We start from the raw sequence: 27,241 nt of genomic DNA on the forward strand, positions 1-27,241 counted from the left end.
ACATGGGTTTTTGTTTTTGTTTTTTTAAGACTTTATTGATTAGAAAGAGAGAGAATGAGGGGGGCGGGGCAGAGGAACAAGCAGACTCCCTGGCTTAATCCCAGGACCTTGAGATCATGACCTGAGCCACCCAGGCACCCCTAAAAAACATTGGTTTTAAAGGGCATGTTACTTTTTTTTTTTTTTTTAAGATTTTATTTATTTGCGAGAGAGAGAGAAAGCATGAATGAAAGAAAGAGAGAGAATATGAGCAGGGGAAGAGGCAGAGGGAGAAGCAGACTTCCCACTGAGCAGGGAGCCTGATACAGGGCTCGATCCCAGGGCCCTGGGATCAGGATCTGAGTTGAAGGCAGATGCTTAACCAATGGAGCCACCCAGGTGAAGGGCATGTTACTTTTATCATGACCAATATTTAAAGAATTATTTGCGTACTGGTAGATTAGGGATTGAATTTTTTTCTCTCTTGTCATGAAGGAAGAAAAATAAATATAACAAATGAAAAATTTTGGCTTATTTATAAGAATGCTCTTTCCATCATAAAATGTCTTGCTGGGACGCTTAGGTGATTCAGTGGTTAAGCGTCTGCCTTCCAGCCCAGGGGGTGATCCTGGAGACCCAGGATGGAGTCCCACGACGGGCTCCCTGCATGGAGCCTGCTTCTCCCTCTGCCTGTGTCTCTGCCTCTCTCTCTGTGTGTCTCTCGTGAATAAATAAATAAATAATCTTAAAAAAAAATAAAATGTCTTGCTTTTTTGTTTCTCAATGGTTACCCTTGCCACCTCAGCAATAGGCCAAAGGAAAAGAAATGCTGAAGTCACCCTGACACTAAAAAATGCTGGCTTTGGCTTATTAAAGGAAGAAATGTCTGTTTTTAATACAGAAAGTGGTTTCCCATATAATCTCGGGGTGGATTTCTATAAAAACAAGATCAAAATGGATTTTATTTTGCTAGGACAATAAGGGGTCACTTATTTTGAAAATCATAAGATATTGTCCTATAAAGGATGAAATAATTTCCAGACCAAATGATTATTCAAAACTGTTTAAGAAGGACATCCTTATTTCAAACTTTACTAACCACGTGTTTACTTTTATAGCAGTCAGCCATACTGAATGCCAAAGTTTTAAAGGAGTCTCTTATTGTGTTTCATAGATCTTGGCAGCTAAATAAAAATAACTTATTTCTCCAAAGAAGACCTACAGATGGCCAACAGACATATGAAAAGATGCTCAATATCACTCATCATCAGGGAAATGCAAATCAAAACCACAAAGAGATTATCACCTCACACTTGTCAGAAAGACTAAAATCAAAAACACAAGAAATAACAACTGTTGGTGAGGATGTGGGAAAAAAAGGAAACTTGTACACTGCTGGTGGGAATGCAAACTGGTGCAGCCACTGTAGAAGACAGTTTGGAAGTTCCTCAAAACATTAAATACAGAACTACCCTATAATACAGCAAAAAATTGCACTACTGGGTATTTATCCAAAAAATACAAAAACATGAATTCAAAGGGATACATTCACTCCTATATTTACTGCAGTATTATTTACAATAGCCAAACATGGAAACCCAGTTTCATTAGACACAAGTGTCCATTGACTGATGAATGAATGGAGATGTGGTATAGATATACAGTGAAATATTACTCAACCATCAAAAAGAATGAACTCTTACCATTTGCAACATGAATGGAGCTAAAGAGTATAATACTAAGCAAAATAAGTCAGTCAGTAAAAGATAAATATATATAATTTCACTCATATGTAGAATTTAAAAAACAAATGAGCAAAGAAAAGAGACAAACTTAGACTTCTAAAAAGATTTTATTTATTTGAGAGTGAGCAAGCGAGAGAGAGAGAATGAGTGAGAGAGGGGCAGAGGGAGAGGGAGAAGCAGACTCCTCATTGAGCAGGGAGCCCAACTCGAGGCTCAATCCCAGGACCCCAGGATCATGACCTGAGCCAAAGGCAGACACTTAACTGACTGAGCCACCCAGGTACCCCTAGACTCTTTTTTTTTTTAAATAACTAAGCGTTATACCCAACATTGTACTTGAACTCACAATCCCAAGATCAAGAGTTGCATGTTCTACCAACTGAGCCAGCCAACCAAGAAATAGACTCTTAACTATAGAGAACAAACTGATGGTTACCAAAGGGGAGGGGAGTAGGGGAGCTGGGTAAATTAGGTGATAGGGATTAAAGAGTAGATCTCTTGTGGTGAAAAATAAGTTACACTTTTAGCCAGGAACTTTTTTTCAGCTTGTTACCTTTTGAAGTCTTCCTAAATATTTAATTTTGCTTGAATCTCTTTGAAAATGTTTATTTATTTATTTTTTAAGATTTTATTCATTTATTCTTAGAGATATATATATAGAGAGAGAGAGGCAGAGACACAGGCAGAGGGAGAAGGAGGCTCCATGCAGGGAGCCTGACTTGGGACTCGATCCTGGATCTCCAGGATCATGCCCTGGACTGAAGGTAGTGCTAAATCGCTGAGCCACCTGGGCTGCCCCATATTATTGCTATTTTATAGGTTTAAGCAACAACAACAAAACAAAGGTTCAGAGAGGTGAAATAAAGCATTGAAGGTCTCAGAATTTATAAGTAGCTCAGCTCAAATACAAAGCCAGTTCTGTCTTCATATTGGAGTGCCCAGTTCAATTCTTGGAACTCTTGTATCTGCTTTTCAGGCTATAGCTCTAAATATCTTCCCTAGGATGACTCCCAATTTTATTTTATTTTAGATTTTATTTTTAAGTAATCTCTACAGCCAGTGTAGGGCTCCAACTCACAACCTCAAGATCAAGAGTCACATGCTCTATCAAGTGAGCCAGCTAGGTGCCCTAGTGACTCCCAGTTTTAAATCTGCAGCCTCCATCTCTCCAGTGAACTCCAACTCATATGCCAACAAACTATGCCTTAACTCCACTCAGATATGTAACAGACATCCCAAAGTTGAAATATACCATACTGCATCATCATCTTTCCCCAAAACCTGCTCCTCCTATCTCTTCTTCCTTGCACTTCATCGCAACTCCATTCTTCCATTTGCTCAGGTCAATAACGTCAGCCATTTCTAAACCTCTTCTTTTACAAGCCACATCCAATCCACTAGCAAAGTACTGTTGGCTCTGCCTTCAACATATATGCAGAATCCAATTACTTCCTACCATGTCAGCATTACAACTCTGGTCTAAGCCATTATTGTCTCTCATTTGTATTACTGTAAGAGCCTTGATCTTGTTAGCCTGCTTGGCCCCTTATAATCTGTTCTCAACACAAGGGTCAGGATAATATCTTTTAAATGTCAGTCATGGGGCATCTGGCTGGCTCAGTTGGAAGAGCTTTGACCCTTGGTCATGAATTTGAGCCCCACAGTAGGTGTAGAGATTACTTAGAAATAAACTTAAAAAAATAAAATGTTAGTCATGATATTTCTGTATTCAAAACCCTCTAGTAGCTTTTTATGTCTCTCAAAGTCTTTACTGTAATCTGAAAGCACTATACTGTCTGTAATCTTCCCATTTTCTCTCTGATTTCATCTCCTATTCTTCCTCTGGAATTTTTGTCTGTTTACTGAGGTATTTTTAGTATCTTAGTGAAAAAGCTTAGCATTTAGTAAGATCAACACATATTTATTGAATGAATGAAAAATATCTGACTCCAGAAATTTTCATTTTCATCATTCTCTTCTATGTGTATATTGGTGACTCTGTGAGTTGAAGGTGATTGGCTGGACTTGGAGAGGCTCTTCTATCAAAGCTTCACTGGTGGACCAACAGAAGAGACATTTGGTCTCTTGGGGTGTTAATGGTTTTCAGTTCCTCTAAGTATATGATGTAGGGACTTTGCTCAGGGTGCACCCTAATTTTTAACCAATAGCTGCAAAATTGATCAACAAGGGTATTTAGTAAAAAGCACAGACCAGAAAAGTAGCCTACTTCTCTAATTTAAAGGCCATTGTTTGTTAGTTTAAGATTTTTTAGAACTAAATGAAAATAAATTCTAATAAGAGCCAAGTTGAAATTTTCCCATGGACATGTAACATTCATTGTTACCCAACTATCTAGATGACATTCTGTAATAATTGCTTCATTTCTTGAAAAAAAAATATTTCTAAACAACTCAAGTATGCCAATGGCTTTTGTACAGGCCTCACTTTTGGTAATACTGAGGGAGGGAAATTATAGAGTTTAGATAAGATTCTAAATTCTCACCCTTCTAAATTATGTCTATTAGTTCCAATTGTTCTATTCCAATCTTTAATTATTGCCAGAAGAGAATATTAGCTTCTGAATAACTAGAAAAAATAAAAAAGGTAGTAGTAGAACAGATAAGGTTGCCTTTAGAATGAGCTATCAGTTAAATGTCAGTTAAATAAATTATGATATGTTTGTATGATGGAGGATCCTACAGTTGCATAGACATTTAAAAGCATGAAATGTGACATGAAATGTTTATGGTATAATGTTTAAATAAAAAAAATCAGGGGAAAAAAATAAAAAAAATAAAAAATAAAAAAAATCAGGGGAAAAATAAGCATTTATAATTTGATATAAATTTTTGTGGCAGGTTATTTTGTTAAGATTTTATTTTATTTTATTTGTTTTTTTTTTTTTTTGTTAAGATTTTAATTCTACATGTTCTCCTATTCCCTTGCCCCTTGCCTCTGTTCAAACAGGTATCCAGACCCCCATATTTTTGTGAGGCAAAAAGTAAGAGCTGCTTAGAGACAACATGGGCTCTTACTGTCTTTTGAAATGAGAAGGGGGGAAAAAGACAGGAATGCCTTTGAAAGTGAGGTGAAAGAGAGATTCCTCAAGACTTAGAAGTCTGAAGCCCAAAGGTTGAGTGAGCAGCTAAGTCTTCTGTCTTGCTCTGTGACAGAGCCCAGGATGGTGGCAAAACCTCAAAGGAGAAGGCTGCACCTGGGTGCTGGGGCTGCCAGATTCACTCATTTGATTCCAGATTCTTGAGTTCCAAGGGCAGTAAAGGAATACTCGAGTCATCAGGCCAGAGGGAAGATGGCATAAACAGGAATCTCAACAGTAAATCAATGTGGACAGACAACTAAATAATTTCCAGGTACAGGGAGCCTGGGTGGCTCAGGTCATGATCTCAGAATCATGGCTCCCTGCTTGGTGGGGAGTCTGCTTCTTCCTCTCGCTCTGCCCCTCTCCCCAACTCGTGTACTCTCTTTTGCTCTCTCAAATAAATGAAAAATAAAACCATTAAATAATAATAACAATAATTGCCAGGTACTTCCACAATAGCTAAGGCCCTAGAAACTTCATAAAATCATAGGTGGAGAGGAAATGCTCAGTAACTGAGACTGACTTTCTCACCAGCATGGCAGGGTGGGAGCTCAGGGTTAGATTCAGGTTGATCTAAAGAAATGCGGTAATTATTTCTATGGAATGAGAGCCACACCTACAATACACATATGCATATTATAAATATTAGAAAATATATTCTCAGGGTAATTGTCCTCCTTTCTTTAGATACATATTGTAGGGGGAAAAAATCACTAAAATTTTAACAGTGATTTTTCTCTACCTAATGGATTATAAGGGATTTTGTTTCATACCATTTGCATTTGAAAAAGTTTAATTAAATGCGTATTCCTTTTATTATTGGAAAAAAATATAAAATCTTTATAATTTTACAACCAATGGTAAGCTTTTTCCCCTGTATATTTGAGCAGGTAAAAAAACAGGGAAGGGTATACATCATAATCTTAGTTTCTACTTTCCGGCTGTTTCAGACCTACCAATACTAACATTCTTAGAAGTATAATATAAACTCAACTTCAGGAAAAGAAAACAAGTTTTTCTCACATTAAAAAAAAAAGGTATTGTATACTTTTATGTATACCTCCTGTACTCTGTAAAAATTTTAAATATTATTGAATCAGTCAGAGTCCCAGCAGGAAACAGATGGCACACTCAAAAGGCACAAATCAAGAGAGTATACTCAGAATGTGGGCAAGGAAATAGCAAGAGATGATATAGTATCACTGCCAAGTAGTTGTGGCCAAGGTGGAGAGAGGGAGGGTAATAAATACCCCCAGATCTCTTTCTCCCACTGCTTTAAAAAAAAAAAAGATTTAATTTATTTATGAGAGACACAGGGAGAGGGAGAAGCAGGCTCCATGGAGGAAGCCCGATGCGAGACCCGATCTCAGAACTCCAGGATCACGCCCTGAGTCGAAGGCAAACGCTTAAGCACTGAGCCACCTAGGTATCCCTCTCCCACTGCTTTCAGATCTCCTGCTAGTGCCCTCTATCAGCTAAGCTCAACCAGAAGCCAGAGGGGAAAGTGACATTGCTAATATAGTCCATAAAAGCTGAAGATCTAGGGGCAATGGAGACTATCTAGCACAGTAACATAAAGTAACATATACAAATTTGCTATAAATATTTCCAAATTTAGGAATTAAGAGATACAAACTTCTAGCTACAAAATAAGTCACAGGGATAAAAAGTACAGCATAGGGTATACAGTCAATAATACTGTAATAACTTTGTATGGTGGATAGGTGGTGACTACACTTACTGTGGTAAGCATTTTGTAATGTACATAATTGTCTGACATATATAATTGTCCAATAGCTATGTTGTACCTGGAATTAATATAATATTATATGTCAATTTTACTTCAATTAATTTTTTTAAATAGAAAAAAATACTCCCAAATTTAAAGATTTTTATTAAAAGAGTATTGGAAAGACAGTTTTATACATTAACCTTTGGTAGTACGCAATATGTTTGGAATTATTACTACTAGAGCTAGTGTACTTTTATTCATTCTTAACGTTTTAAACTATATTGAGCATAGTTTGTATAACACATTATATATATACATATATATATGTGTGTGTATATATGTGTATATATATATATATATATAAAATATAGGTCCTGTCATCCATCTATTATGATTTAATAGATGGAGACAATATGTAAACAAATAGGTGCAATTGTTATATGTGTGTAGCAGGGTGTTAAAATGAGACTTTATCTCACTTTTGTCTATGACTCTAAGAAAATAAATTATTCCCACATTCCATGGTAAAGTGGAAGACCACCAGAAGAGGAAATTGAAAAAATTGGGGGGGAGGGGACTGCTTTTGCAACTCTTACTTGTCTATCGACTTCTAAGTCAAAAAAGGTTGAAGTTTAGATTTTGAGAGGGTTTTTAGTGTGCAACAGTTGACATTGCTTTTCCTCATCTTCATGCTCAGGCAGAGAGGCTTTAATGGAACTTTGATATATGGCTCTTCGAGCTGGAGATTCTGAGGGCCACAGTGGATTAGTGTCAGGATCATATCTGAGGAAATCATTCATTCAATACTTACAGAGCACTTATTAGTGCACATCTCACTTGTACAGTGAACCAGTTACAGTTGCTATAGTACAGGTACTATTCTAGGCACAGGTGACTACAGCAGTGAATGAAACACATGAAAATCCCCTGCTTTTATCCCCTGCCAACATTTTAGGGGAATCTGGACAAGCAAAGATGACTAGCTAACTGCAGAGATGAATTTTGAGTTCGGTTAAAATCCATACTTCCAGAGATGTAAGGCAAAGCCACTCTGTGGATATTTGGATCAGATATGGGCTACGGAAGAAAGAGCCAAGTGGAAGAGTAGAGACTTCCACAGAAAGAAGCTTGAGGCATATAGCACAGATGCTAGCTACTGACATCGAGCTTATTGCCAGATTGCGAACATTTACCCAAGGGCAAGCAAGAGATGGCCAGGATTTGCTCATCAGTGTAAGGTGAGGCTAGAGGTGTTTTCAAAGAACGCATAGAGTAACAAGTGTCAATTGTAAACACCTGTTAAGCTCAGAGAGCATCCACCTTTAATTACAGAACTATATTAGCCATGTTAAGAACTCTCTCTCTTGCCCTTCCCTCTGTTCCAACTTGGGAGAAATAAGGCAACCTACTTGTTGTCGGTAATGGGAAAGGGTATTAAAAAAGAAATTTTAGGTACGGACACAGAAAGGAAGTCACCCATTCCCCTTTTATCATTGCAGGTTCAAGCTGGAGGGAAGAGGTAAATAAACTCCTAAAGATTTTATTATTATACTGAATGTATCAATTACTAGTATAAGGCTGTTGAATTGACTAGTTAGTACTTGTGATATTTGTGCCATGTTTCATTCAAGGAGCAGGGAGTCATTAACTCCACTGGCATGTTTTTTGTTTTTTGTTTTTAAACAGATTTTTTTTTTAATTTTTATTTATTTATGGTAGTCACACAGAGAGAGAGAGAGAGAAAGGCAGAGACATAGGCAGAGGGAGAAGCAGGCTCCATGCACCGGGAGCCTGATGTGGGATTCGATCCCGGGTCTCCAGGATCGCGCCCCGGGCCAAAGGCAGGCGCTAAACCGCTGCGCCACCCAGGGATCCCATGTTTTTTGTTTTTTAAGAGAGAGAGTGCCAGGGCACATGCCCTGGGGGGAGTGAGAGAGGGGTCAAGGGAGAGGGAGAGAGGGAGAAACAATCTTCAACAGGCTCCACACTCAGCACAGAGCTCTACTCTGGGCTTGATCTCAGAACCCTAAAACCATGACCCAAGCCAAAATCAAGAGTTGGATGCTCAACCAACTGAGCCACTCAGGTGCCCCGTCCACTTGGTGTGTTTTAATATATGGGGGAAAATAATCAGTTATTTGCAGATTGCACCATACATATCTCACTTGTATAGTGAACCAATTACAGTTGCTAAACAGAGTAACATACTGAGATTTATATGCCCATAGGGAAAAAATTTCAACTTGGCTTTTATTTAGTATTTACTTTTTATCTGATTCTTAAAAAGCCTGATATAAACTAACCAATGGCCTTTAAATTGAAGAAGTAGTGCTACATTTCCTGATGTAGTCTTCTTACAAAATATCTTTACTGATCAATTTTTCAGCTCTTGGGTAAGGACCAAGATGTATCCTAAGCCAAATCCCCAAAACATGCAGAGAGGAGCTCAAAGTCATATAAAAACTTCAGTAAGTGCTTAGGAACTTCAGTTTCAACAAAAAGGACAATCAAATGGCCCTTCTGATGGCTCATATGTGGAGCTTTGACAAGAGCCACTCCGAAGAGTCTAGACAATCACTGTTAATGAATAATGTATCACAAAGCCTCATACATTTGCTTAGGAGATAATAATCAAAAGGGCAAGTTTGAGAGTAAGAGATTCATCATTCTTTCATTAAACATATGTTTAGTGAGTGTCTATTATTATACCAGGCTTTGTTCTTTTTTTTTTTTTAAGATTTTATTTATTTATTCATGAAAGACACAGAGAGAGAGAGAGAGAGAGAGAGAGAGAGAGGCAGAAATACAGGCAGAGGGAGAAGCAGGCTCCCCACAAGGAGCCTGACATGGGACTCCATCCCAGGCCTCCAGGATCACCCCTCCAGACCCACCCCCACCTGCCCACCCCTGGGCTGAAGGCAGCCCTAAACTGCTAAGCCATCCAGGCTCAGGCTTTGTTCTAAGCACTAGAAATACCTCAGCAAATAAAAAATTCCTATCCTTGAATGTTTATGTGATTCCCTATTACATATTTGCAGTATTCCCATGTTGCCCCTCCCCCCAACTTTTACTTGACTTAGACTCATTGGGTTTCTTTTCTTTGTATTCAACAGATTCCTTCCAGAAAAGTAACATGGTAACAAGGGGTTAACTTCCTAATGGAAGGGAACTCCTAAAATCAATGAGAAAATGACTAATAAAAATAGAGGAAAAAAATATTTTTTCCATTATAATAGCCATCTTTATTTGTAAAAATCCAGATATAAAATGTATTCTTTCAGTCTTTCCAAGTTTTTCTTTTTACAAAAACAAAAAGGTACATGAAAACCATCCCCACTGTCATTCCCATAGACGATGTTTTTCAGGCAGCCCTCCCCCCTCCCCCCCATATAGCTACATGCTAAGTGACAATTCACTAAAGCAACGTAAATAGTCAAGAAGTACATGAAAAGATTTTTTTTGCTAGTACTCAAAAAATACAAATAAAACTAAAGAGTTTTTTTTCTTTTTCTATCAACTTGATAAAAGTAAAAAGTACTCACCCTATTCAGTGCTTGTGAAGGCATAACGAAAGTAGAATTCACGGGCACTGTAGAAAAAAATTGATATAACTTAATTTTTTTGTAATTTAGCCATATTTACAATCATAATTATAAATGCAGGTTCCCTTTGACTGGGCAATTCTATTACCATGAATTCATCATAAGAAGGCAATCAGGAAAGTACATAAAATATGTGTATGTATAAGAATATTCACTATAGTATTTTTATGATAGCAAAGGCTTGGAATTAATCTAATGGCTCACCCATAGCTAAGTTAATTACTGTATTTCTACACAATGGAATAATATGCAACTATTCAAAATAATATATATCATTTAAATAATAATAATATATGTCATTACTTAAGAACACAAAAACATGGCCATAACCTTTTTTAAAGATTTATTTAAGAGAGAGCATGCTCACATGTGCACAAGCACGGGAAGAAACAGAGGAGGAGAGAGAGAGAGGGAGAGAATCTCAAGTACACTTCCCACTGAGCATGTAGCCAATATGGGGCTCCATTTCATGACCCTGAGATCATGACCTAAGCCAACACCAAGAGTCATATACTTAACTGAGCCACCCAGGCACCCCTGCGTGACCTTAAGTGTATTATAAAACAGTTCAGTATGATTTTATTTGTAAAAACAACTATATATATATATATACACACACACACACACACATACACATATATATATATATATAATACACACACACATATATTTAAGTAGGCTCCATGCCCAGCATGGAGCCCAACTAGGGGCTTGAACTCACAATTCCTGAGATCAAAACTTGAGCTGAGATCAAGAGTTGGATACTTAACGGACTGAGTAACCCAGGTGCCCCCATTATACATATTTTTGGAGCAAGTGACTATATACATATGTAGAATAGTCAAAATGTTATGTACTATATAAAAATTTTTATTTTTTTTAAAGATTTTATTTATTTATTCATGAGAGACACACACACACACAGAGAGAGAGAGAGAGAGAGAGGCAGAGACACAGGCAGAGGGAGAAGCAGGCTCCATGCAAGGAGCCCGATGTGAGACTCGATCCCGGGTCCCCAGGATCACGCCCTGGGCCGAAGTTGGGCGCTCAACCACTGAGCCACCCAGGCATCCCCTGTACTATCTAAAATTTTTTAAATGAGTAATCATTCAACACTTATTAAACAATATTTATTAAGCATTTAGTATGTACTAGGCATTATGCTGAGTGTTAGAAAAAAAAGAATAGTTAATTTAAATTTGATAATTTAATCTACTAAATTAACAGTGATTTTGAAAAATGACAACAACCAATATTGGTGAGTTTAAGGAGGAGGAGATGCTCATATACTATTGTGGAGAGTATAAACCAGTAAAACATTTCTGGAGGGCAATTTAGCACTTTTTATTAATAGCTTTAGAAAAATCCATTTCATTTGATCCTGCAATTTTTAGGAACTTATTCTAAGGAAAGGAGTATAAAAACATGTATCAAGCAGCATATAAACAAGTGGGTGTGCAGGGGGAACCTAAATATCAAACAATAGGGACTTGGGTAAATAAAGCATCGTGTGTTCATAATGCAGATACTAGGAAGTCCTATTTAACCTGGAAAATGTGTAACAGGGAAAGAACATATATATGAAAGGGAGGGGTTTAAAAAGACTGTGATACTAAATTGCTCCGAACTCGAGCAAATCACTTAAGTGATCTGAGTCTGTTCCTTCAACCGCAACGTTTAGATCACTAAGGACCCTTTCAACTCCTAACTTACCTGAACCTAGGTAGTTACCTCTTCTACTTTATAAAGAAAATTAATCATCATCATTGGTGGAAAGTAGATATTAAGCTGACAGATGTGGGGCACCTTGGGGGGACTCGGAGGTACAGCATCTGCCTTTGGCCCAGGGTGTGATCCCGGAGTCCTGGGATCGAGTCCCGCATCGGGATCCCCAAGGGACGCCTGCTTCTCCCTCTGCCTGCGTCTCTGCCGCTCTCTCTCTCTCATGAATAAATAAATAAAATCTTTTTTAAAATAAAATGAACGGGATCCCTGGGTGGCGCAGCAGTTTGGCGCCTGCCTTTGGCCCAGGGCGCGATCCTGGAGACTCGGGATCGAGTCCCACGTCGGGCTCCCGGTGCATGGAGCCTGCTTCTCCCTCTGCCTGTGTCTCTGCCTCTCTCTCTCTCTGTGACTATCATAAATAAATAAAAATTAAAAAAATATTTAAAAAAATAAAATAAAATAAAATAAAATGAACGGACAGAGGTTTGCAGAGCTATACTAAATCAAGTCTTTCATCTGGGGACTTGCCAAAAATCCTCAACAGAGAAAACCAGTGTTTCGGAAGAAAACGGCCAGTTTTTCTCAGTGGTCCAATCTACCAGATTAAAAAAAAGTTTAAAAACATAAAAAACCAAGCCTCATGGATGGTTTTGAGACCATAGAAAGGCATGATGAGCGCCCTCGTGGAGTTCAAAGTCCTGTAGAGGAAACCAGGGAGGATCACAACGGGTGATCAGTGGCAACGGGGCCTTGAAGAAGCTATCTCCGGGGAACGGAGCAAAGGATTCCGCGGTAGAAAGAACAGCGTGTACACAAACAACACGCTTGACGAAGAGTGTGGCTGACATCTACAAACGGACCATTACTTTGTGCTCTTTCTTTATTTTTACGATTTTATTTATTTATTCATGATAGACACAGAGCGAGAGAGAAGCAGAGACGCAGGCAGAGGGAGAAGCAGGCTCCACGCAGGGAGCCGGACGCGGGACTCGATCCCGGGACTCCAGGACCACGCCCCGGGCCAACCGCTGAGGCACCCAGGGATCCCCTCTGTGGTCTTTCTCACAGCCTCATCCTTGCAGCCTCATCCTTGCAGCCCCCCCCCCCCGCCCCATCTCCGTGGTCCCCGAGCGAGCGATGTCCGGCGGCACACCGGATCACCTGGAATCGCAGGCGTGGTCTCGAGCCATTTCTGGTGGATCTGCCGGGCCGCTGAGGAGCTGGCGGGACTCCGCAAGGGCCCTGGTAATGATCACGGAGCATCCAAGAAGGGTGATTTGTAGCAGCCGCCCCCGCAGCAACCAGCCGCCGCAGATTTCGCGCCAACCTCAACTCCTCCTTCTTCCGAGGCCCCGCCCACTTCCCAGGGGCCCCGGGGCTTTTCTGAGGGCGGGGAAAGCGTTGGGCGTCTATCGATATCTCTGGGATCGACTGCCGTGCCCTGCGCCGCCGCCGTCCAGATCCCGAAGGCTTCTCTGTAGATTGCCGAGCGGTAGTTGCGGCCGCGCTCCTGAAGCCGCCACCTCTGCCGGAGGCCGCAGCGGGACCCGCGCCGGAACCATGGTGCGTTGGATTCGGAGCGCGGGCAGGGCTGGGGCTGAGGTGCGCCGCCGGGGGGTGGGGGGGGGCGGGGATGGCGAGCCGCGCCCCCCGACCTCCGCAGAGCCGCCCGGGGCCGCGGGGTTCGGGGCCCGCCGCCGCCGGGAGGGTTCGGCGGTGATTCAGCATCTCCGGCCTGGCCCCGAGGGGCGGCGGGGAGTCGGTGCGGCCGCTCTCCGGGGCTCGTCTCGCTGTCCGCCGGGCCCCGGACGTGCTCGCCGCTCCAGGTCCGTCGGAGGAGCGGGTGCTGGGAGGAAAGGAACAGGAACTAGGGATCGACCCGGCGGCTTCCCTGTACCGCCAGTGCGGGCTCGGCCCCCGGCCTCGGGGTCCAGGACGGCGGCCGCCTTACCTGCGGGGCCGCCCGATTTCTCTTCCGCCCTAGAGCTTGATGGCAACAGATGCTTTTCAATCCCTCTGTCCGGGCCACCCCGTTTTACAGATGAACAAACCGAGGCCGAGAGGAGACGCGTGCGCATGGTTCCAGCCTGGGCTCGGGTCTTGCAGCCTCCCCTCTGCAGACCCCGCGCTCGCCTTTCTCACGCGCCCCCTCCTCTCTCCTCCACCTTTCTCGCTGTATCGTGAGGCCCTAACGATTCTGACCCTGGAGCTGTTTGCGTCGGCATCTCCCCTCCCGAGGACATCCTCGCGTCTGTTCATTCAATAGGAACGTTTATACATACGTACAGGGCACCGTTTTGAGTGCAGTAAGGGTTGGAAGATAAATCTGCCGCGGCTCTGATCACAGAGTGAAGAGAGAAGGGCTGGGAGGATGTGTTGGAATTTGGGGAGGAAAGGTGGAGATGACCTAAAGAGGTAGAATTTTGAGCTGGTTTTGGGGTTTTTGCTTTTTTTGTTTTGTTTTTGGTAAGTGCTTTTAACCATTTATTAGGGCCAGTGTAAGAGAAGAGCATAAGCATGAGAGAAGGGAACACGACCCTATGAACCGTAGTGACTGAATCCAAAGGGAGTGCTACCAACGGTAGTAGAATCGGAAGTTGGGAAGATAGGTCCCATCGAGATCCAGATCGGCCTCTCCCTTCTAGCTCAGGGTAAATTCGGAATTGGCTTGCGACCGACCACAGTCGTGATCCTCCAGTGAGGCTGTGTGAACAGCTCGTGTTGCTGTTGAATGGAAACAGGTGGGAGGACGTTGTTTGACGATAGAGCTTGTTTAAAATTTGTGGTATTTCGAAAGTTCATGGGTCTTTTTTTCTTTCACTTGCAGTTTCGCAACCAGTATGACAATGACGTCACTGTTTGGAGCCCTCAGGTAAGAATATTTTATACTTTTATGTGTGGCTTTAGAAACTCATAAGGAGGGACGCCTGGGTGGCTCAGCGGTTGAGCGTCTGCCTTGCGCCCAGGGTGTGATCCCGGAGTCCGAGGATCAAGTCCCACATCAGGCTCCTTGCCTGGAGCCTGCTTCTCCTCCCTCTGCCTGTGACTCTGCCTCTTTTTCTGTGTCTTTCATGAATAAATAAAATATTTTTTAAAAAAAGAAAGAAACTGATGAGGGTCACCTCGTTGGCTCACCGGTAGAGCGTGCGACTCTTGACCTTGGGGTCATGAGTTTGAGTCCCATGTTGGGCGAAGAGCCTACTTTAAAAGCAAAGAAACTCATGAAACTGTAGGCTGTGAGAATATGGAATATAATCATTTTAGACATTCCTGGAACATAAGTTTATCTTTAAAGTGACTTTCCTAGTTTAAAAAAAAAATCTTGGGGATCCCTGGGTGGCTCAGCGGTTTAGCGCCTGCCTTTGGCCCAGGGCGTGATCCTGGAGTCCCGGGATCGAGTCCCACGTTGGGTTCCCTGCATGGAGCCTGCTTCTCTCTCTGCTTGTGTCTCTGCCTCTCTCTCTCCTCTCTCTCTCTCTCTCTCTCTCTCTGTGTGTGTGTCTCTCATGAATAAATAAATAAAATCTTTTAAAAAAATTAAATTAAAATTTAAAAAAATATTTTGAGATTTTAACTATATTCACCTGAGATTTGGGACCACTAGATGAATATTAAATATAAAAAAGGTGACTGTAAGATGTGTTTTCTCTTTAGGGCAGGATTCATCAAATTGAATATGCAATGGAGGCTGTCAAACAAGGTTCAGCCACAGTTGGTCTGAAATCAAAAACCCATGCAGTGTTGGTTGCATTGAAGGTGAGTAAAGCAGTACATAAATCTTCTTCATGTAGAAAATGGAACTAACGGGGATCCATGGGTGGCTCAGTGGTTTGGCGCCTGCCTTTGGCCCAGGGCATGATCCTGGAGTCCCGGGATCGAGTCCCACATCCGGCTCCCAGCATGGAGCCTGCTTCTCCCTTTGCCTGCGTCTCTGCTTCTCTCTCGCGCGCGCTCTCTCTCTCTCTCTCTCTCTCTCTGTGTCTATCATAAATAAATAAATAAATCTTTAAAAAAAAAGAAAGAAAATGGAACTAACAAATTTAAGTTTCACTGAAATAAAATTATAAATGTGTTTTTATGTTTTATAATGTTTCTGTTTAGAGAGCACAGTCAGAGCTTGCAGCTCATCAGAAGAAAATTCTTCATGTTGATAACCATATTGGTATCTCAATTGCGGGACTTACTGCTGATGCTAGACTGTTATGGTGAGTATGATCGTGAAAAACAGAAGAAACATCCCTTTTGATTCATCCAGATAATATATTTTAGGAAGTTGTATGGCAGAGTTTATAAATTCAGATTGTTAATACCTCAGCGTATTTGGGCTCAGTTACAAGTACTCCATTTCTTGATTCCTCTAGTAGTAACTACTAGAATTAATGATATTAAGGTTAAAGCTTTTGAGAAGTCAGGGAATAATGTGATACTTGTTAACTCAAGATATATGGTTTGAGACAATGTTAAGTCTAAGAAGAGCTTGACACTTTTGTCTGGTTTCTCAGGACCTGGCAAACTACACTTGCTTTCTTTAATATGCCAGTATATTTATTACATACTTATTTTTTGTGAAGTTCAATACTAGATGCAGCAGAGTACACAAAGGTGAGTCAGATATATATCTTGTGTTTTAGGAACTTAAAATCTAGTAGTATATCTATAATACAAGGTAGAAAGTAGAGAGTAACAGATTTTTTTTTTTTTTAAGATTTTATTTATTCATGAGAGACGCAGAGAGAGAGACAGAGACATAGGCAGAGGGAGAAGGCGTCTCCATGCAGGGAGCCTGATGCAGGACTCAGTCCCGGGACTCCAGGATCACACCCTGGGCCAAAGGCAGGTGCTAAATGCTGAGCCATCCAGGGATCCCCAGTAACAGATAGATTTCTATGAGAGTCCAGAGGAGATAGAGATGATGTATAGTTGAGAGGTGTTACAAGTGAAGAGCCAGGGCTTTGAAATCATGGAGATTTCATTCTTACCTTTACCACTTAGTATTTTATCTTATTTAAAAAAAATTTTTTTTAGGATTTTTTATTTATTCATAGAGACACAGAGAGAGAGAGAGAGAGAGAGGCAGAGACACAGGCAGAGGGAGAAGCAGGGTCCATGCAGGGAGCCTGATGTGGGACTCGATCCAGGGTCTCCAGAATCACGCCCTGGGCTGCAGGCAGCGCTAAACCGCTGCGCGACTGGGGCTGCCCACCACTTAGTATTTTAGATGAGATGCTAGTTACTTAAACCATCAGTCTTTTGTATTTTCTTTTTCAGGGCTATTGTTTAAGAACCTAACATGTAGAGCACTTAATACAGTGCCTTTTACGTAACCTACGAATGTGTGTGTTGGGAGGTCAAAATTAGCCAAAACTAATTTCTTTTCTTTCCTTTTCTTTTTTTAATCTATAACTCCCAGGGAAATCATTTTAGGAAATTTTATCAGTGTGTCCTCAGGTGATTGTTTTTAAGATTTTACTTATTTGGGCAGCCAAATAAGTATTGGTTTTTGAAAGCTCTAGAAAATGTAAAATATGCTGCATGGCCAAACAATTTATTTAACCCAATATATCCAAAATATTGCCATGTCAACATGTAATCAATATGAAAACTTTATTGAGATATTTTACATTGTTTTTTGTACTAAGTCTTTGAAATTTCATGTGTATTTTGCACTTAAGGTACTTCTCAATTCAGACTAGCCACTTTTTAAGTGCTGAATAGTCACATGTAACCAGTACCTGCCATGTTGAACAATGCAGTTTAGATAGGCTTGGGAAATGGACTTAAAAGTACTGAACAGGGCCGCCCTGGTGGCGCAGTGGTTTAGCGCCGCCTGCAGCCCAGGGCGTGATCCTGGAGACGCTGGATCGAGTCCCACGTCAGGCTCTCTGCCTGGAGCCTGCTTCTCCCTCTGCCTGTATCTCCGCCCCCCTCTCTCTCTGTATCTCTATGAATAAATAAATAAAATCTTTAAAAAAAAAAAGTACTGAACAAATAGCATGGTTCCTGCCATCAACATTTGATTCTCAGATATGTGACGTACACATAAACTGGACAAAGCATCATGGAAAGAAAGGTGCATATCCATTTCTTGTTGTTTATCCTTTTGTCTTTAATAATTAGGCACGAATTCCCTTTTCCCCAGTGTGACATTTGCTTGACTCTTACCAGGTTTAACAGTGACGCTCAATAGTCCAGTGTCCAGCATCTCCTCTAGAGTGCTGCTTATGGATAGAAGCAATGTTGGCAGGAACTGTAGCAATGTTCTAGTATCACTTCTATTTCTTGCAATTGCTCTGTTGGGGAAATTTCAGTCAGTTTCCAAAAAAACAAGTAGTTACGGTCTTTGGTGATTCAAGATCTAGAGTTGTTGCAGACAGTGGGAAGGGTAAGAAAAGAGAGCTTGTTCTTTAGTCTCTAAAATTCTCAGACAGAGACCAGATTTATCCAAAGTTAAGGAATATTTTAGTCTTTTTTTTTTTTTAACCTCGTGTGGCCAAAGAGTTTGGTATAAAATGCATCCTTGTGGTGTGACTTTCTGATTCCCTTATATGGATGTAATCCATGTGAAGAAAGCAAAAAGAAATCAAACTACTTTATTTAGATTGAAATAATTCTGATTTGAAATAACTAATTTTCCTTGTTTCTTTTTTAGTAATTTTATGCGCCAGGAGTGTTTGGATTCCAGATTTGTATTTGACAGACCTCTTCCTGTGTCTCGTCTTGTATCTCTAATTGGAAGCAGTATCCTTTTTGTTGTTGTTGTTAGCATTTATGGATGTGAACTTTAAATAGATTTTTGATACTTAAGCCTTATGTTGATTACTGGGAATATAATACATAGCATAGGTTAAGAGTTTGAAAACTAAGGTTAATTACTTCTCAATAACAGAATATTTAAAATTTAGAAGAAGAATTGTGGAAAATTTTGCCATGGAAAAATGTGTTCTAAATAAGGAATTGGGTTGCTCTTTCATCAGCCCTTTTCCGGGTGTCAATGAGCCCAATTTGAGGAAAACCAGTCAAGTCTCATTTTTAGAGAAGATTTAAAGTTTTTTATTGGTGGTTCTAGATGTCCTCCAAAATTCTTGACCAAAACAGATGAGGCTCTCTACATGAGAAGAGATCATTTTGCTAGCCCTCAGTCTTAGGTTTGGTGGGTAGTCCTAACATTTTTTCATACTAAGCCAAGAAATGTTGCTCTTTTATTTTCTTCTTGGTGTGGTAGATTATGCAGCAATTAAAAAAAAAAAAAAGCAGAGCTCTTTGTTAATGGTGTTTAATTTGAAAATAAAGATAGTACTTTATTCCTTCTTAGAACAGTTTCTTTAACTAGTTTAAGAGACCCAGATACCAACACAACGGTATGGCCGGAGACCATATGGTGTTGGACTGCTCATTGCTGGTTATGATGTAAGTTCATAGAATATTATTATATTTTAATGACTTTTTAAAAACTAACTAGAAAATATATATGTGTGTGTGTATGTGTGTGTGTATATATATATATATATATTTCTTACCTATTTGTAGGATATGGGCCCTCACATTTTCCAAACCTGTCCATCTGCCAACTATTTTGACTGTAGAGCTATGTCCATTGGAGCCCGTTCTCAATCAGCTCGTACTTACTTGGAGAGACATATGTCTGGTTTTATGGAGTGTAAGTAATTTTTGCCCCCTCTAGTCTTTTTTTTAAGATTTTATTTTATTCATGAGAGAGAGAGAGAGAGAGAGGCAGAGATACAGGCAGAGGGAGAAGCAGGCTCCATGCAGGGAGCCTGATGTGGTACTCGATCCTGGGTCTCCAGGATCATGCCCTAGGCCAAAGGCAGGACCTAAACGGCTGAGCCACCCAGGGATACCCCCCTCTAGTCTTTATATAGTGAGTAAATAGTATCCTAAATGAAAAAACTATCAGCCTTAGGGTAACAGTTTTTTTGTTTGTTTTTAAATAAGTCTATGGAGTGTTTATTATTTCTGTCATACATACTGGTTATTTTTTTTTTTTTAATTTTTATTTATTTATTATAGTCAGAGAGAGAGAGAGAGAGAGGCAGAGACATAGGCAGAGGGAGAGGCAGGCTCCATGCACCGGAAGCCTGACGTGGGACTCAATCCCGGGTCTCCAGGATCGTGCCCTGGGCCAAAGGCAGGCGCTAAACCGCTGCGCCACCCAGGGATCCCATACATACTGGTTATTACCCCGTTCAGCCATCACAGTAGTTTCAATCACTAGAACTTTGTCAAAATACAAATACCAAAATACAGAGGTCTTCAACTTTGAAGAGCTTGGTTCAGTTAGTCTGAAGTATGCCCCATTCAGAGTTGAGAACCACTTACCAATTATAAGTTCTGTTATCAGCTTTTAGTTTTCTGTGATTCTGTTCTTAATTGGAGCCACACAGACATTTCTGCGTTAAGTAGTCCATAAACAAGTAAAAAACTTGGTGTAGCTTTGAGAAAGAAAGGTAAAAAGCGTTGATGTAAGATGTGATCATAGGGCAGGTTTTCAAACTTGCTTTACTCATGCAAGTTTCAAGGACTTAACACATGCTTTTTGGACATCTCTTGAGTTGACTATGTAGTGGTTTCTCCTTCATTCTATCAGGGTGTATTGCATTATTTGACTTCTGAATTTTTTTTTTAAGATTTTATTTATTCATGAGAGATGCATAAAGAGACAGGCAGAGACATAGATGGAGGGAGAAGCAGGCTCCATGCAAGGAGCCCAATGCGGGACTCGATCCCAGGACTCTAGGAACATGCCCTGGGCTAAAGGCGGGCGTTAAACTGCTGAACCACCCAGGCATCCCTTGACTTCAGAATGTTAATTACTTTGTTTTTTTTTAATTTTTATTTATTTATGATAGTCACAGAGAGAGAGAGAGAGAGAGAGAGAGGCAGAGACACAGACAGAGGGAGAAGCAGGCTCTATGCACCGGGAGCCCGATGTGGGATTCGATCCCGGGTCTCCAGGATCGTGCCCTGGGCCAAAGGCAGGCGCCAAACCGCTGCGCCACCCAGGGATCCCGACTTCAGAATGTTAAACCAGCTTTGCATTCCTAGAATAAATCCCTCTTCCTCATGATTTATAGTATAAAAACACATTCTCTCTCTCTCTTTCTATGTATATATCTATAAATGTTTACATTAACATAAATGTTGCTGGATTCATTTTGCTGATATTTTCGTGAGGTTTTTTGTGTTTGTATTCCTACAGGTTATTGATCTGTAGTTTTATTTTCTTGTAATAGCCTTTGTCTAGTTTTGGTATCAGGTTAGTACTGGCCACATAGAAAGAGTTGGAGACTTTGTTTATAAAGAGGAAACACCTTCCATAGAATATATTTTACAAAATTTTGTGTTGTATCATTTGTGAATCTGGATTCTCATTTAATTTATCATAAAACATTTAGTAACAAAAATCATGTATTTTCCCATTACATAAAATAATGGCAATGTTTATTATTATTGCCATTTATCATATGGCTAAACATTAAAATTTTGGCTGTTATTGTGATATATTTAGTATGTGACTGAAGCCACAATTTCAGACTATAGACCACAAATCAAAGCAGCCTAGTATGAAGATGAAATTAAGAAATAATTGTTAATTTATTATATAGGCAATTTGAATGAACTGGTTAAACATGGTCTGCGTGCCTTACGAGAGACACTTCCTGCAGAACAGGACCTAACTACAAAGGTAGGTATCATGTTTTCCAACTTGAGATTTTAACATTACAGGTCAATCATTTATATTTATGAAATATAATAGAGGACTGTATACTTAACAGTTCTTTAATTTGGGAGATGTTTACCATGGTTCATTGTTTCTCCTTAAGCTATTCACTAAATGATCTGATTTTGAAATGATTTGCAAACATTTCTTCTTGGTATAAAGCAATAAAACCAATAAGTCTTAGGGAGATCGTCCTTCATTTCTTCAGCAGGTAGAAATATCCTTGTATTATTAACTCAGTTAACAAATATATATATATATAGTACCTACCATGTGTAGACACTAGATACTGAGACTATAAAGTAAACACAGCAAACATTTTGACCTTCATGTAACATCCATCCAAGTCAAGGAGATAGACAATATACCCTTAAGTAAATTAATTATACATTAGAAGATGACAAACACTACAGAAATAACTAAGGTTAAGAGGAGAAAGAATGACCATCTAGGGGGTAGGAAGGTATGGTGAGAGAAATTTAAAATAGAGTGGTTAAGGATTGCCTTGCTGAGAAAGTGAAATTTGAGGAAAATAAAGGAGATGTGTGAGTGAGAGTGATTCAGATGTCTAGAGCAAGTTCATTCCAAAGAATACAAATGTAAGGGCCTTGAGTCCAGAATATTCCTAGTATTTGAGGCAAAGAGGTCACGAATGTTGGAGTCAATGATCAAGAAGAAGAGAAGGAATAAAGTCAGGTAATGGAGGCCAGATCGTGTATAAACCATTGTAGGTACTTTGGATTTTTACTGAGTGGGCAGTTAGAGTTTGAACAGAACAGTACCATGATTTGATTTAGGTTTCAAAAGAATTGTTCTAGTCACCATTTTGAAAATAGATTGTAGTGGGCAACATGGGTGAAAATAGCTTTACAACTATTTAGATCATATAGATGAGAAATTGTGGTAAATTAGAGGAGAGCCTTAGAGTTGGAGATGAGGATAAGTTTTTTTGAATTAGAGTGAAAAACTTTTGCTAACAAATTGGTTGTAGGGGTGTAAGAACAACAAAAATTGTTTTCAAAATTTTGGGCTTGATTAGAGGAGGGAGAAATTTATGATTTACTGAGCTAGATAAGACGGTGAAAACAAGTTTTGGGGCGGGAGCTGTGAAGAAAGATCAGGCAGTTAGGTTAGACTTAGAAAACTTGAAATTTCTATTGTCCATTGGTGATATAAAATAAGCAGTTATTGGGGCGCCTAGCTGGCTCAGTCAGTAAAGCATGTGGCTTTTAATCTCAGGGTCGTGAGTTTAAGCCCCATCTTGGGCATAAAGCTTACTTTAAAAAAAAAACAAAACAGTTGTCAGATGTGTATCTCCTGGAGTTTGGTGGAGAATGGTATAGCCTAGACTTAAAATTTTGGAGTCTTTATGTAGAAATGGTGATTTAGATTGGATGACACTGCTAAAGGAATCAAATAGTTTCACAAGAGGTTTGAGGCCTGGGCTAGGGGCACTCTAACCTTTAGAAATTGGAAGGTGTGTAAGTATCAGCAGAAAGGGACTGAGAACGATGACCAGGGAGGTAGGAGGAAAACTTGGAAAGTGAGACATTTTTGAAAACAAATGAAGAAACTATTTCAAGGAAGAAGGAATGAAAAATTCCTAGTAGATCAAGGAAGATGTGGAGTGAGAATTAACCATTAGACTGGCAATGATGTCACTGGGGACTTCACTAGACAGTTTCATTGGAATGGTGAGCCAAAGCCTGAAAGGAATAGAATCAGGAGAGAATGAGAGAGGAGGAATAGGAGGCACCTCTATGGAGATTTTTCTCTTGCAGGTTCAGAGAAATGGGGGTCCTGGCTGGAAGAGAACGTAGTGAGTGTTTTTGTTGTTTTGGTATTCTAAGATGGGAGAAATTATAGCACATTTGGTGCATGGTTATAAGAATAATCCAGTGTAAAGGGAAATATTTATGTAGGAGAAATATGAGAAAAACTGCTGGACCAATGTCAAACAGTATACAAGTGGAAAGGTAGACCTTAGAGAGGAAATTGGACCATTCATTCACACTAACACGAAGGGAGAGAATCTAGGGACATAGATACAGGAAACACTAGATACTGTGGGAGCTTGTGAACATTCTCTTCTAATTGCTTCTGTTTTCTCAGTGAAATAAGGAGCAAGGAGAATAGAAAATGTTAGAAGAGACTGAATGATCTAGGGACCTGTATAGTACAATGCAGGAACCATTATGGATCTCCTTGTGGTTAATGATCATTAACTAAAGTGAGATCAGTCAGCATTTTGTAAATCCATTTTATTATAGTGTTTGGATAATTATGTATTATATATGTGAAGAATTTATAACTGGCATAATCTTTTGAAAATAATTTTTACTAACCTAAAAAGGACTTTTTTCCAAAACAATCAGGAATGTACATAAAATTATTTTTAAGTGTTTAAAGTACCTATAGTGGCACCTAGTGGCTTAGTCGGTTAAGCATCTGACCCTTGATTTTGGCTCAGGTTATGATGAGATTGAGCCCCCGAATCTGGCTCCATGGTGAGCATGGAGCCTGCTTAAGATCTCCCTCCCATAAATACATACATACATACATACATACATACATACATACCCACATACCCACCCACCCCATAATGCCATCACTCCAAGGAGACTATCTTTTAAAATTTGGGTTTACTCTTGACATTTACAATTTGGGAGTTTGCTCAGGTATCTGGCTTTCTGATTTTATATTTTTACTGAATCATGGAGAATGGTTCAGTGAAATTATTGAGAGAAGGCTTCAAATTCTCATGCCTCAAATTTTCACTAAAATTTTCATCTTCCAGGGGGGCCTTTTTTACATTGGTTAGCATTCACTGAACATTTTAAAACTTGCTCTTTAATTTTAACATGTAGAACATAGTTCCAAGACCCTACCAGATTCAACACAAGATCCCACAACTTACTCTCTTTCCTTTTAAAGAACCATCATGTCTTAATTTACACAAGAAACAAACTGATTATTTCTTTAGAGTTAGGCTTACTTCCCAGCTAAGTTGCTTGCTCTGTTAGCACTAGTCTGCAGCACATTTCTATTATGAGCCAAGTTACAAATTTCTAGGTGGCATAGACCTTCAATGTTACTCATGATTATGAAAAGTGAATATTAGATCTGCAAGTTATGAGGATCTGCTAGTTTTCTTCTTTTTTCTCTATATTTACTTTTTAGTCTTATTAAAATAGTGCTATATAAACTTTTATTCTGTTTTTCTTCACGCCATATTTAACAAAAGCATTTTCCCAACATAAATTCTTTTAATTTTTACCTTTTTCCCCCACTCAGAATGTTTCCATTGGAATTGTTGGTAAAGACTTGGAGTTTACGATTTATGATGATGATGATGTATCTCCGTTCCTGGAAGGTCTTGAAGAAAGACCACAGAGAAAGGCACAGGTATATAACTAATCATAACACCAGAGGCTTTAGTCCTATCATAAACTCTGTTCCTACATCAATTGTTTAGTAAATCTTCCATTTTTATCTCTAAGTATTGAACTGGGCTCACAGTTCAAATAGCAGTAGGAAAAGCTAGAACTGAATAATGTAAAACTGAGAGGTAGTGATCTCCATAAGCAAAAATTGATGATTTGGTTATCTAATGCTATTTTTCACAATTCTGTTGGTTGACTATGGCTAAGTGATTCTTTTGCTGGTCTCATTTAGAGTCTCTTGTGTTGTAGTCAGTTGAAGCAACAGGACTGGAACATTGAAGATGGCTTTATTCACATGTCCTCTTTATTCATACTCTTTAGGTATATCCTAGAAGGATAGCTAGAAGGCTGGGACCTCTGTCCATGTAATCTCAAAGCCTCTCTTTAGCAGGGTAGTAGCTCAGAGCTTGCAAACGTTGAAAATCTCAAAAGTGGAAGCTGCTAGACATTCTTAAAGGCTGATGCTCAGGAGTGGCACAGCATCAATTTTGCTCATTTTGTTGATGAAATTATAAGGCCTGCTAAGAGTCTACAGGAGTGGGGACTGAGAGAAAGTTCATTGGGGGCCCTTTGGAAACTAAATTTACTCTTCATAAATATTGAGAAAAGAGGAAGTACTGGGAAATCTCAGATTAAATATTGGTCCTTTTTGTTGGATATTTAGAATACACATTTGCTATTTATAAATTCTTATTTGATAGCTGTGTAGTTAAAAATAAAGTTTCCTGGGGAAAAATGAATAAAGTTTCCTGGAGAGAAGTATTTTCTACAGTGTGAATTTTTTTTCAACCTGGAGAGGATATTGTTGGTACAATTTGGAGGTAGGATTTGCATTGTTTAAATTGCTGTTGATAAGAACCAGCACTGTTGGGAAAAATGCTGGGAGTTCCACACAGCTGATTTGTTTTATCATGTTTTCTCTGTGTTGATTAGTGCTAAAGAGGATAAGAATGTCTAAAATATACTGATTAGATTCTAAGGCTAGTAGTGGTAATACAAAGAAGGACTTTACTCCTGAACAAGATAAAGTGATAAAATGCTAAAATTGTTCAATGATGCTTAGGTTTTCAGACCTATAAAATTATGTCTGTTTAAGAAACAACAACAAAATACCATTGGTTCAGAAATTTTAACAGGACATGAACTAAAATTGAGTATCCAAAATAATCTCCTATCCCCTTTTTCATGTAAATTCTTTTATAATATCTGTGATTGGGATCCCTGGGTGGCGCAGCGGTTTGGTGCCTGCCTTTGGCCCAGGGCGCGATCCTGGAGACCCAGGATCGAATCCCACATCGGGCTCCCGGTGCATGGAGCCTGCTTCTCCCTCTGCCTATGTCTCTGCCCCTCTCTCTCTCTCTCTGTGACTATCATAAATAAATAAAAGTTAAAAAAAAATTTATAATATCTGTGATTAGAAGTATATATTGGTCAAGTGATTTTTTTTTTTAACCTGTTTTCTTTTTTCTTTCCCCTACAGCCTGCTCAACCTGCTGATGAACCTGCAGAAAAGGCTGATGAACCAATGGAGCATTAAGTCACAAACCAGTCTATATGTGTATTATCAAATATGTAAGAATGCAGGAGCCCTTACTGATGACAGTAATCTATACTTTGAACCAAAAGATGCGGCGTGGTCTTCTGGTATGTTTTAGGAATCGGTCCAGATGTGTTTTTCCCAAGTAACTTGTCTGAACCATATAATGGTGTGCATTTTTCTTTGAGAGGGTCTATATAATCATTTTCTAGAAAGTATAGTTATCTGTACTAATGTTTTTATATGAAAAACATAGTGTCTTTGTGGTTTTAAAGACAACTGTGAAATAAAATTGTTTCACCTGCCTGTGTATTGGGTTTCTCTTTGTTTTTTAAGTAGCTTCAACTATAATGATTGATTATAACGAGATTACAACTGGTTATCTGCCACATTTGCCAAATTAATTTGCCTTAAGTTTAGTGATGAGGGAAAATAATACCTCTTATCTATCACAGCCTTTTACCAATTTCCTATGTATGGACTAGCTACATGAAAATCATGGAGATTTGGTTCAGAATACAAATTGCAGGGTTCAACGCTGAAGATTCTTACTAAAACCTAAGAAACTGGGACGCCTGGGTGGCTTGGTGGTTGAGTGCCTTGGGCACAGGGCATGATCCTGGAGACCCGGGATCGAGT

At 39.6% G+C, this 27,241-nt stretch overlaps 1 protein-coding gene and 1 long non-coding RNA gene across 3 annotated transcripts in view; one reads left to right on the forward strand and one right to left on the reverse strand.

Annotated features, from left to right (window-relative positions):
• The window catches only part of LOC129504704 (uncharacterized), a 53,912-nt gene extending 40,705 nt beyond the window's left edge, over positions 1 to 13,207 (reverse strand). For both annotated transcript variants that reach the window (XR_008663416.1, XR_008663415.1), the window contains exons 1-2: positions 13,045 to 13,207; positions 10,099 to 10,145 (exon numbers count right to left, since the gene is read on the reverse strand). This is a non-coding gene — a long non-coding RNA (uncharacterized LOC129504704). The remainder of the gene's footprint in view (positions 1 to 10,098; positions 10,146 to 13,044) is intronic.
• A 131-nt stretch (positions 13,208 to 13,338) lies between these two features.
• On the forward strand, positions 13,339 to 26,974 carry PSMA1 (proteasome 20S subunit alpha 1). The gene is made up of 10 exons (XM_055318112.1): positions 13,339 to 13,446; positions 14,711 to 14,755; positions 15,538 to 15,639; positions 15,985 to 16,088; positions 18,533 to 18,621; positions 19,220 to 19,290; positions 19,411 to 19,540; positions 21,507 to 21,586; positions 24,917 to 25,027; positions 26,546 to 26,974. The coding sequence occupies exons 1-10, from the start codon at positions 13,444 to 13,446 to the stop codon at positions 26,600 to 26,602; spliced, it is 792 nt and encodes a 263-aa protein (XP_055174087.1). The 5' UTR covers positions 13,339 to 13,443; the 3' UTR covers positions 26,603 to 26,974.
• The last annotated feature ends 267 nt before the right edge of the window (positions 26,975 to 27,241 follow it).

The sequence above is a fragment of the Nyctereutes procyonoides genome, unplaced genomic scaffold, assembly GCF_905146905.1.
Source record: "Nyctereutes procyonoides isolate TBG_1078 unplaced genomic scaffold, NYPRO_anot_genome, whole genome shotgun sequence".
NCBI lineage: Eukaryota > Metazoa > Chordata > Mammalia > Carnivora > Canidae > Nyctereutes > Nyctereutes procyonoides.

What these genes read in the sequence shown, in the direction of transcription:
- PSMA1 (XM_055318112.1), top strand. An exon ending in CAGTGTTGGTTGCATTGAAG is followed by an intron (nt 15,640 to 15,984) that starts GTGAGTAAAGCA and finishes GTTTCTGTTTAG; the next exon opens with AGAGCACAGTCAGAGCTTGC. An exon ending in GACCACAGAGAAAGGCACAG is followed by an intron (nt 25,028 to 26,545) that starts GTATATAACTAA and finishes TTTCCCCTACAG; the next exon opens with CCTGCTCAACCTGCTGATGA.